This window comes from Mobula hypostoma, chromosome 7, assembly GCF_963921235.1.
Source record: "Mobula hypostoma chromosome 7, sMobHyp1.1, whole genome shotgun sequence".
NCBI classification, from domain to species: Eukaryota; Metazoa; Chordata; class Chondrichthyes; order Myliobatiformes; family Myliobatidae; genus Mobula; species Mobula hypostoma.
In genome coordinates this window covers 22702142-22714282 of record NC_086103.1, presented here as the reverse complement: position 1 = coordinate 22714282, position 12141 = coordinate 22702142, and the positions used below count along the sequence as shown (strand labels likewise).

General features: G+C 40.3%; 1 protein-coding gene across 1 annotated transcript in view; it reads left to right on the top strand.

Moving 5' to 3' along the window:
- Positions 1-12141, top strand: part of fat2 (FAT atypical cadherin 2) — a 190602-nt gene that overhangs the window by 113787 nt on the left and 64674 nt on the right. The window contains exon 9 of the mRNA XM_063053141.1: positions 10018-10228. Within this exon, the coding sequence (XP_062909211.1) occupies positions 10018-10228 (211 nt within the window). The remainder of the gene's footprint in view (positions 1-10017; positions 10229-12141) is intronic.

The following is a 12141-nucleotide window of genomic DNA, read 5'->3' as shown; positions in this document are numbered from 1 at the left end:
ATCTTAAGCCCATCACCTTGACTGAGGCATAGACTGCCAACAACAGCTCTCCAGAGTCCTTTGCCCTGGGCTGTTGTTCGGTCAGCCCTGTGGCTTCCTCTTCCACCTCACAACTTCATTCATCTTCTAGGCAAAGATCCTTTGCTCTTCCAGGGATGATGTCTTTGGAGCTTCTGCTGGTGTATCTATAGCTGTGGGTTTGGGGTCGCTAGCCCCATGCCCAACTCTCCTCCTTTTACAGCCAGGCTTTGGACTATCCATGGCACACATATATCCCAGTCCATCACAGCCATCCCTGGTAGAGCCATACCCACTATTGAGCACATTTGCAAGGAGTGCTGCCACAAGGAAGCAGCATCCATTATCAAGGACTCCCACTACCCAGGCCATGCTGCCTTCTTGCTACTACCATTAGTCAGGAGGTACAGGAGCCTTGGGTCCCAAACCTCCAGGTTCAGGAACAGTTATTACCCTACAACCATCAGGCTCCTGAGCCAGGGTGAAGAATATCACTCACCTCATTTCTGAACTAATTTCACAACCTAATGACTCACTTTCAAAGTCTCTGCGTTCACGTTCTCAGTATTATTTATTTATGTGCACAATTTGTCTTCTTTTGCACATTGGCTGTTTGTCAGTCTTTGTGTATTGTTCATTGATGAAGTAAGTTTCATGAATTCTATCGTATTTCTTTATTTTCCTGTAAATGCCTGCAATAAGTGAATGACATACAGGCACTTTGATAATAAATTTACAACTCTGACAATAAACAAGGACAAAAAGACATTATCCCAGTTCTAAATAACCAACAATATATATATTATAAATGGAATGTCAAATTTCAGATGAAGTAAAAACGTTTTCAAGAATTCAATGTCATTTTTTTTAATGTAGTTGTTCAGAAACTGGGCAGATTAATGCCCCAAGATGAGATTTATTAACAAAGCAATTGAACGGGAGAAATTTGACTTTAGTTCCTAGTGTAAAAGGAATTTGTATTATACTCCTTTTCCTTCAGCACAATTGAAAATGGAGACTATATTACAATAGGTGGGCAATATATCTGGCAAGCTATCTTCAGTTGGTAGTTTTCAATAAAAAAGGATGACCAAGTATTAATACAACAGTTATCATGGCTTTAGGACACCGTAAACCTTTTCACTGCATGAAGAATAATGTGGTTATAATCAGATAACCTGTTCGATTGTGAGTTGGCCAGTTAATGAGTGAGCTCTCATAAAACATGGGGTTGAATCATTTTCACCCATGCAAAAAAACAAATGGAGTCTTGGATTAGCTTGTCAGTCACAATATTTTTGAATGGAGACCTAAAATGTCAAGCCTGTTTCTGTTTCCACAGATGCTCTCTGACCTGCTGAGTAATTCTAAACATTTTCAGTTCTATGTTTTTATCCCAGATTTTCTGCCTCTGCAGACTTTTCTTTCGTTCTCCCATCATATTGTTCATTGATTAACAAAGTTTAGCCTTTTAGAAATGTTCAGCAGGTGGCTGGCAGGCAACTTTGTAAGAAAACACTGAGATGTAGATCGATAGATACTTTATTGTAGACAACATAATGTCATGACAACCGTTCTCTTTTCTGGTGCAGCAACTCTCGGCCAGCTCAGCTATCGATGGTCCTTGGTGGTGAAGATTGAAATCTACCGCTCAGGCTTAATGCTGTGTCCTTCTTGTTGTCTATGCTTTCTTCAGATACTGGTCAGCATGAAGGCATGCTAGTGTAACAGTAGAGGGAGGATGATAGCTTGTATCTCTGGATTTGAGTTAATTAAGATGTAATGCTAAGTTGCTGTTTCCCATTATCTATTCTCTGCAGAAAGGTAGCAAAGCTACAGCAAGGAAAATAAGCTGGCATTTACTTCTCCATTTATATCAGATGTATGGCTGGTATTCAGCAACTGAAAGCACTTGCATTTTCATTATGACATTATGATAATGAAACACCAAGCAGGCGTTGTAGATGTGATATTAATCAAAAACTTGACGCAAGCCTATTTATATGCATAAATGGCACTTTCATCAAAAGTTCATGAGCGTGAAGAAGATCTTTAGAAGTTCTTTTTTGGCAGAAAATATGCCCTTATTAGTTCTACTATAGTGAGGTAAATGCAACTCCTTCAAACAACCGCAGATAAAAGCAGAAAATGCTGAGTGTTCTCAGCAGGTCAGTCAGCACCTGCAGAGAGAGAAACAGAGTTAACACTTACTCTTTCTGCCATCTCCCAAAAAACTAGCTGCAAACGCATATTACTCCACTGTCACATTTTGTATTCCCAGCTCACTTCATTTTTTTGGTGAAGTAACAAACTGTACAGATAAATCCAGGATCCTTTTTCCTATTGGGAACTAGATTGAACCCTTCAAGGTCACTTTATGTGGGATTTAATTAATTGAGCTTACACTGTCTGGTGTAAACTCAGGTTGTATTTGAAAGTATTGGGCTGCATGTGGCAGGGGTAAAATGGGCTTCAGACAATGTGAACACACAAGAAACGGCAAATGCTGGAATCAGGAGCAATGAGCAAGATACTGGAGGAACTCAATGAGCTGAGCAGCATTTGCAAGAAAACAAAATAAGTTTAAGATGCTTGGGGGGGAAAGCATATGCGGGGATGTCAGAGTTGTGTTTTTGCATAGTGTGTGGAAGGTGTGTGAAACACGCAGCCAAGGATGGTGGTAAAGATATATGTACACTCAGAACATTTAAGAGACTCTTAGATAGGCAGATGGATGAAAGAAAAATGGAGCAGTATGTGGGAGCAAAGGGTTAATAATCTGGCACAACATCATGGGACAAAGGGATTATATTTGCGGTACTATTCTATGTTCCCTTGTAAAACTTGACCCAGCCATATAAAGAGAATGTTTCCAATGATGGGAGAGTCTAAGACCAGAGGGCACAGCCTCAGAATAGAGGGGCGTCCTGTTAGAACGGAGATGAGGAAGAATTTCTTTAGCCAGACAGTTGTGAATCTGTGGAATTCTTTGCCACAGTCAACTGTGGAGGCCAAGGCTTTATGCATATTTAAGGCAGAGGTTGATAGGTTCTTGATTGTCCAGGGCATGAAGGGATACGGGGAGAAGGCAGGAGAATGGGCTGAGAGGAAAACTGGATCAGCCATGATGAACTGGCAGAGCAGACTCGAAGGGTCAAATTGCCTAATTCTACTCGGATATCTTAGGGTCTTATAGTCTAAGATGAGGATCAGATATAAATAGAGGATGTCATTGTGGCTGATGAACAAATGCTTGGCCAAAGGTGGCAGTTTCAAACAGCATCTTAAATGGGGAGAAGGAAAAAGCAGCAGAGTTTAAGGAAGGAGTTCCAGTGTTTGGGACTGTATTAGTGAAACTATGACTGCCGATGATGGAGCAATAATTTTCAATAAAGATCAGGAGGCAGTTCACACAGTGGACAAATATCCCAGAGAACTGTTGGCTACAAATCACCATGTCGGGGAGGGAGAGATCCCAGATGGATCTGAAAACAAATCAGTTACCACCGCAAACATTGACATCTCCTTTCCCCTCACATGTGTTCCTTGACCAGCTAGTGATTACTTGTTACCTTAAAGATAATAAATACTGAATCACTTGAGGGCCAAATCCATTGTGTTTTAGTTTTGTCACTTAGCATATTAAACAGGTCAGAAAATAATTCATTAGAAATAAGCAAATTAAAAATTACCATGTGCCCATATTACTGACATAGACAGAAAAGCAATTAAGTCATAGTCATACTTTATTGATCCCAGGGGAAATTGGTTGTCATTACAGTTGCACCATAAATAATAGTAATAAAACCATAAATAGTTAAATAGTAATATGTAAATTATGCCAGGAAATAAGTCCAGGACCAGCCTATTGGCTCAGAGTGTCTGACCCTCCAAGGGAGGAGTTGTAAAGTTTGATGGCCACAGGCAGGAATGACTTCCTATGACGCTTTGTGTTGCATCTCGGTGGAATGAGTCTCTGGCTAAATGTACTCCTGTGGAGGAGTTCGCCACTCGGACTGCACGTGGACATACCCGACCAAAACTTTTCCATGGACGGCTTCCAGACCGTTCGGGCTGTCCGGAAGTGCACTGAGAGCGGTAAGCATAAAGGAGTTGTGGGCTTGCTGTTCTGGTTAACAACGGATGGTGCAATCCTGGTCATATTACAATCGAGGAACATGTTTGTAGCCCGGATATTGAACTTTTTGCTGTTGGACACCGGCCATATTCCACCGAGATTCAACACTGGGCGTCACGGGAGGTTGTTCCTGCCTGTGGCCATCGGACTTTGCAGCTCCTCGCGTGGAGGGTCAGACACCCTGAGCCAATAGGCTGGTCCTGGACTTATTTCCATCTGGCATAGTTTGCATATTGTTGTTTGATTGTTTGTGGTTTTTGTATTTCTATATTTATGCTCTATTCTTGGTTGGTGCAGCTGTAACGAAACTGAATTTCCCTCGGGATCAATAAAGTAGGTCTACGTCTATGTCCAGTGATTCTCAAGGGTGATTCCAGAGAAGAATGAGAAGGAATCCTGGAAGATGGAATTGAGTAGAATAAAGATTAAACCCAGAATAAGTAAGGTCCATTTCAAATTATTATTTCTAAGCAAGTACACTCAACAAATACACGTAATACAGTCAGTGGCTACTTTATTAAGAACCTCCTGTACCTAATAGAACAACCAGTGAATGGAAGTCTGCGGTCTTCTGCTGCTGTAGCTCATCCACTTCAAGGTTTGATGTGTTGTACATTCAGAGATGCTCTTCTGTAGAGTACTGTTGTAACATGTGGTTATTTCATTTAATGTCACCTTCCTGTCAGTTTAAATCAGTCTGATCTCTTTCATTAGCAAGGCATTTTCGCCTACAGAACTGCCATTGACTGGATTTGTTTTCTTTTGCACCATTCTATGTAAACTTTAGAGACTGAGTCCATAGTTTAAAAGTCTAAGCAAGTGATATTAGTATAGACTTTTTAAAAAAGAAAAGTTAAATCATTCATAAAATATTGGTTCAACTGTGTTTAAAGTTCAAAGTAAATTTATTATCAAAGATATGTGCAATAATCTTAAGCACATACATATAACTAGGGTGCCCAAGACCTTTGAACTATACAGCTGGTGCTGCTGCAGCAAAAAACAACAAATTTAATGACGTATGTGAGTGATGATAAACCTGATTCTGATATGGGTTTCTTTTGTGGACTGACAGTCATTGAAATCTTTAAAATCTTTTTGGAAATCTTTATTTTCTACAATTTCTATAGCTTTGAAAATTAATTCACAACCTAATACATTGACTGTTCTATTTGGAAAAGTTCCGCATCATATTCAGGGTATTTCATTTTCAAACCAACATGTAATTGCATTCGTTATATTGTTGGCAAGAAGGGCTATTTTATTGAAGTGGAAAGATGCCTCTGCTCCTACACTAATTCAATGGTTTTCCCAAGTAATGTTATGTCTTCGTTTGGAAAAAATTAGAAGTAGAACTTTTGATCCCTGATTCGATTTTGAGAGAAGGTGGGGCTCTTTTGCCAAATATTATCATTTAATTTGAATTAATTTATATCGTTTCCTTCCAATTTTATGTTATATAAATGTGATTTGACAGTTGTTGTTTTTTCTTCTTTTATATATATATATAGATTATTGTAAGACATATTGCTGCAGGAGTTGGTTCCTAATGGTTTTTTACTCTTTTGTAGTTAGTGGTTTTTTTTTACGTCAGTAGGGGTTCTCTTTTTTCCTTCTTTTTCTTATAAATTTTTTTTTCATTAGCATATATAAGTTTTTCTTTCTTCAGCTTTATTAATTATATATATACTAATTTGTTGAACTTTTGTATTTTATAGCTGCAGATGATTATATATCAATACAAAGATTTTAAATATGAAAATGAAATGAGAGTGGGAAGGGGTTAGAGAGAAGAGAATCATGGTTGGAAAATTGGAAGGATGAGAGAAGAGAGCAGGGAGCAGGAAGCAATAGAGAGTGATGCTGTAATAATTAATAAACCATTTGTTTGGAATCAAATGACCTTGCCTGGTGTCTCAGGGCTGGGTGTGTCTGCACCCACACTACTGGTTCTCCTTCTCTACCATCTGTCCCACACCCCTCCCGCAGTGCTCCCCCCTCACCACTCTCTCCAGCCTTTCCTCCCACCAGACTTACAAACTCGTTCCCTACTCCATGTTAACAAATACAGTAATGTGCAAAAACCTTAGACGCCCTAGCTTGATATATCTATGTGCCTAAGACATGAGATTTATTTTCTTGTGGGCAAATTTACAGTAGAATGAAGAAATACAATAGAATCAATGAAAAACTGTACACAAATAGAGACACAAACATCCAATGTGCAAAAGAAGACACACTCGGCAAATACAAAACAAACCATTAAATATATAATAAATAATATTGAGAGCATGAGTTGTAGCATCTTTGAAGTAATTCCAATAATTAAACCAAAAAATAATTGAACCAGTTCAAACTGAGGTAAACTAAATAGCATTGGATCTGTGTCAATAATGTTCTGCCAGAAAGACAATGAGTCCCAGCAAATGACTTTGTAAGTAAAGGCTTGATGACAAAATGGCAGCCTTCCAGAAGAGTTCCTGGATGTTTTGCCAATATCATAAAATTGGATGTGTTTCATTTTCAGAAGAGTGTGATTTGTAAATCACTCTTAAATAGTGACATACAGTACTGTACTATAAGTATTAGGCACAAATTTATATAACATTTAATACCACTGAGCTAATACAAAGCAAAGTACTCTTGTTTCTGTTTCTCAAACTCCTTTCAATTTTAATCAATATACAGTACAGTGCAAAATTCTTAGCCACCCTAACTATATATACAGTATGTGCCTCACACTCTGGCACAGTATCTGAGTGAGATTAATTGCAGTCTCTGATATCAGACATGATAACTTAATGAATTCATTTAATGCATCAAGTACAATCTATTGAAATGTTTATTTATTGTTGAGCAGGATGGTGCTGAGTTGTGACCACTGTTGAGGCACAGCTCAAGTTTAGTTATTACTTCAATTGTTTAATTTGTTCCTTCAGTTTGCAAGGACAGTTTTTGGGACACAGAGGGGACTTGGGTGTCAGGTTAGGATTTAGAACAAGATCGTGGGGGGAATTAAGAGTGTTCAAAGACAAGCAACACAGACGTGGGACCATCTGCTGGAGGCTGGAATTGGAGGCCTGTCTTGGGGTTAAAGGATGTGTGAGTGGGAGGGAGGAATGGGGCTCAATTTTACTTTTGCTTTTTGGTTGTTTTGTGTTTGTTCTGTCATGCACTGTGGACATGCTATTTTGGCACTGGAATGTGTGGCAACATTTGTAGACTGCCTCCAGCGCACCCTAGGATGTATAGGTTATTAATGCAAAAGAATTTCACTGCATATTTCAATGTACACATGATAAGCAGACATCCCATCTCTCCCGGAAGTTCCGGGAGTCTCCCACATATTAATAGTGGCTCCCTGATGCCCGCAAATTATACACAATATCCCGGAAATCAATTTTTTTGAGAGCGACCACGAGAGAGAGAGCGAGAGCGCGCCATGGGAGAGTGTTCCAAAAAAAGAAAATATAAAACGTCCGTCACCTCAGATTACCCTAAAGTGTGCCCCTGCCTAATAGGGGTCAAAATAATGACAGTGTTGCTCACTGCACTGTTTGGAACAGTGACTTTTCTATAGCCCATGGTGGGTTAAGACTGTAAAAGACATGTTGAGGCGAGTTTAACAGGTGTCATTCGTTCATTAGCGTAGCTAACATTATTCAAACTAGCTGGCCAGCTGCTAAGGAGCTACTCTATTGCAGACATCCCACCTCTCCCGGAAGTTCCGGGAGTTTCCCTCAAATTGATGGTGCTACCTCCCTGAAATGAGTTTTTGCAGGGTGGGATGTCTGGATAAGTAAACTTGAATCTTGAATCTTGATTTTATTTCCAACCATGAATGAATTAATATTCTAACATACTTTAAACTCAGAAGCAAGGATACAGAATGTACAATGGTTGGGGAGCTTCAATCCACCACCCAGAGAGTCTTGACCAAGTGGAATGAATAACTGAGGGTAAAATCGCTAAGTGGGGCTTAAGGCAAGCAAGTGAGCAAACTCGAGGGAAAGCCTGCACTGCCTCAGGTGAAGGAGGCTCATGTCAATGTCCGGTAGGAGTGACCACCTGTACAATTCTTAAAGATAGCAAGGTCTCACATTCACACTGAGGACAGCCTTCATCAGGAGAGTGAAGAAGCTGCAAATGTTGCAAATCTGAAACAAAGACAGAAAATGGTGGAAACACTTGGTTGCTGCTGAATGCTTCTGGCATTTTCTGCTCTTGTTACAACCAACTTCACATTATGTGGAACTGCCAACTTCGCAAATTAGAGCGATTTAGGTAGATACAGTTTTTGATATAGTCCTGAATCAATGACAATGATAAGAGAATTTGCAGAAGAAGCATAACATAAAATGAGTTTGCAGTCTGCTGCAGACACACCACTGGGCAAGTGGTGCAGCAGTTAGTGTTGCTGCCTGACAGCACCACAATACAGAAGAGCAGAATTAGGCCATTCAGCCCGTCATGTTCATTGTACTAGACTTGATCCTGACCTCTAGCACTGTCCGCATGGAGTCTGCACATTCATCCTGTGACTGTGTGCGTTTCTTCTAATGTCCAGGTTTCCACCCCACGGCCCAAAGATAAATGGATTGGTTAAGTGGCTGCTATAAATTACCCCTTGGTGGTGAGAGAATCAGAAGGGAAATATATGAGACTGTAGACTCCAATGGAGGGAGTTCAGCGACCCACCAAATCCCTCAGAAGGAGGTTGGATCAACATAGGAGAGACAGAGCAAGTTTCAGAACTGTAAGGAAGTAAGAGACACTGATGGAATTGCTTTCAGAGAGCTTGCAGAGAATTACGTGCTTCCCTCTGCGTCTTAATGTGATTTCCTAGTTGCAGCTGCACATTAGATTAGATTAGATTATGAGGACACGCAGTCCTCTTTTATTGTCATTTAGTAATGCATGCATTAAGAAATGATACAATGTTCCTCCAGTGTGATATCACAAAACACAGGACAGACTGAGACTGAAAAACTAACAAAAACCACATAATTATAACATACAGTTACAACAATGCAACAATACCATAACTTGATGAAGAACAGGCCATGGGCACAGTAAAAAAGTTCAAAGTCTCTTGAAAGTCCCACATCTCACGCAGACGGGAGAAGGAAGAAAATCTCTCCCTGCCATGCCCGACCACAGTCCGACTCTGAGTCGCCCGAAAACTTCGAGCCTCTGAACAGCCCTCCGACACCGAGTACCGAGCACCACCTTTGCTGAACGCTTCGACCCCAGCCTCGGTCGCCAGCAGCAGGCAAAGCCGGGGATTTTGCGGCCTTCCCTCTGGAGATTCTCGATCGCACAGTAGCAGCGGCAGCGAACCGGGCATTCCAGAAGCTTTCTCCAGATGTTCCTCTGTGCTTCTCACGTCTGTCTCCATCAAGTCAGAATTGTCCACTGAGACTGAAAAGTGAATCAGAATCAGGTTTATTATCACTGACATATCTGTTGTTTTGCAGCAGCAGTACAGACAGCGTTATACATTAAAAAATTACTAAGTTACTATCATAAATACATAAAATTAAATTTAAATGGTGTAAAAAGACCAAAACAGTGAAGTAGCATTCGTGGACCATTGAGGAACCTGATGGCAGAGTGGAAGAAGCTCTTTCTAAAACATTAACATCAGAGCCACTGTCTAGGGTTCTTAGATCTTATCCCAGGTCAACTTTGTATGGGGCATACATTGATTTTGGTGTGATTTAACAGCTCCCGGATGCCAGAAGAACAGGGTAATCTGTTTTGTTTTACTCAAGACTATATAAAGATGTAGTTTTTGAAATCCGTATTTGTCAATGAAATTAAATCTTTCTGTTACCGTTGCTTGTGTGTGTGTTTGACAGGTACGAGACCAGGAAGTTCCAGTTAAACGGAACTTTGTTCGAGTCAATATTAATGTGGAGGATTCCAATGACCACCCACCCAGGTTTACCAGCCCTGCTTACAAAGGCAGCATCATAGAAAGTGCACCACTTGGATCTGAAGTTCTGCAAGTAACCGCTGTGGACAAGGACACAGGAATGAATGCCGAAGTCACATACTCCATTCAATCAGGTAACAATGTAAACATAACATATCTTAAAGACATGGCTTAAGGTGAAAGCTAAAATGTTTAAGGGGAACATGAGGGGAATCTTTTTCACTTTTGGAACGAACTGCAGGTGATGCGTGTGAGCTCGATTTCAACACTTAAGGGAAGTTTGGATGGCAGGGTATTGAGGGCTGTGGCCGGGGTGCAAGTCAGTGGGACTAGGCAACTTAAACGTTTCGGCATAGACGAAGTGGACCAAAGGGCCTGTTTTGTGTGTTAACTTTTCTATGATTCTATAACTTAGATACTCATTTCAACATGGATTAAAAAATATTTAACATATCCTTAAGCTTTAACCCTGAAAGTTTTATATTTCCTTTATCACAGCAATAAACTGTTCTATAATTTCAGGAGTTTACTCTGAAATTGGAATTAATTGATCATTGTCACATGTCACAAGATACAGTGAAAAGATGTAGCCTGTGTGAATACAGTGAAAAGCTTGTCTTGCATACTATTCATACAGATCAGATCATTACACAGGACATTGAGGTAAAACAGTATCAATGCAGAATGAAGTGCAACAGCTACAGAGATATTGCAGTGCAGGTAATTACTAAGGTGCATGATCATAACAAGGTAGTTTGAGAGGTCAAGAGTCCAACTTATCACACCAGGGAACCCAGGATCTACCAAGCCATATTTTGATTCTGTATAACATAGAAGTTCAGAACATCATTCCGAAACTTGCTGTTCAAATCCATGATGCTATCTTCTGCTTTCCAATATTATAGGGATGGGTGGAATTTCTATTCTGATCACTTGCATCGAATACATTTTCTGTGCATGGGAGAATATTGGCCAGGGTGGTGTTGACTTTCACACATTCTGTGCCACTGGAAGTTAATGTGTGCAGGTGATTACATCTGGTAGCTGATATTTATGTGCTTCATGCTGGTGACGAAAGGCAAAATTCTCCCCAGTTCCCAATGTTCTTTCTTCAGTTCTCTGAATCTAGCTAGAGGTCTCACAACTTTTAGACTATAAGACCATAAGATATAGGAGCAGAATTAGGCCATTTGGCCCATTGAGACTGCTCCACCATTTCATCATGGCTGATCCATTTTTTCCTCTCAGCCCCAATCTCTTGCCTTCCTCCCACCTCCCAACCCATATCCCTTCATGCCCTGACCAGTCAAGAATTTATCAACATCTGCCTTAATCAATACATAAAGAATTGGCTTCCACAGCTGCCTGTGGCAATGAATTCCACAGATTCACCACTCTCTGGCTAAAGAAATGCCTCCCCATCTCCGTTCTAAAAGGATATCCCTCTATTCTGAGGCTGTGTCCTCTGGTCTTAGACACTCCCACCACAGAAAGCATCCTCTTCACATCTAATCTATCAAGGCCTCTCACCATTAGATAGATTTCAATGAGGTCACCCCTCATTCTTCTGAATTCTAGGGAATACAGGCCAGAGTCTTCATATGAAAAGCTGTTCAATCCTGGAACCATTTTTGTGAACCTCCTTTGAACCCTCTCCAGTTTCAGCACATCCTTTCTAAGATAAGGGGCCCAAAACTGCTCACAATACTCCAAGCGAGACCTCACCAGTGCTTTATAAAGTTTCAAAATGACATCCTCGCTTTTATATTCTAGTGTTCATAGTTCTAAACAATAAGGGCTTCACTGATTCCTTAATGTCACTCTGCTGAGAAGTGAGACAATTGTTACTTACACAATTTTAAATTCTTAATATATATTTCTTATTGCAGTTTATAGCAGTTCAATGTGCTGCATTGTACTGCTGCCGCAAAAGAATGAATTTTACGATGTACAATAGCTAGGGTGCTAGAGAATTTTGTAAAGCGCTGTATTTCTCAACAGGAGCAGAGAGCAAATTTGTAAAATTGGCAGGAGCAAAAGATGTTGG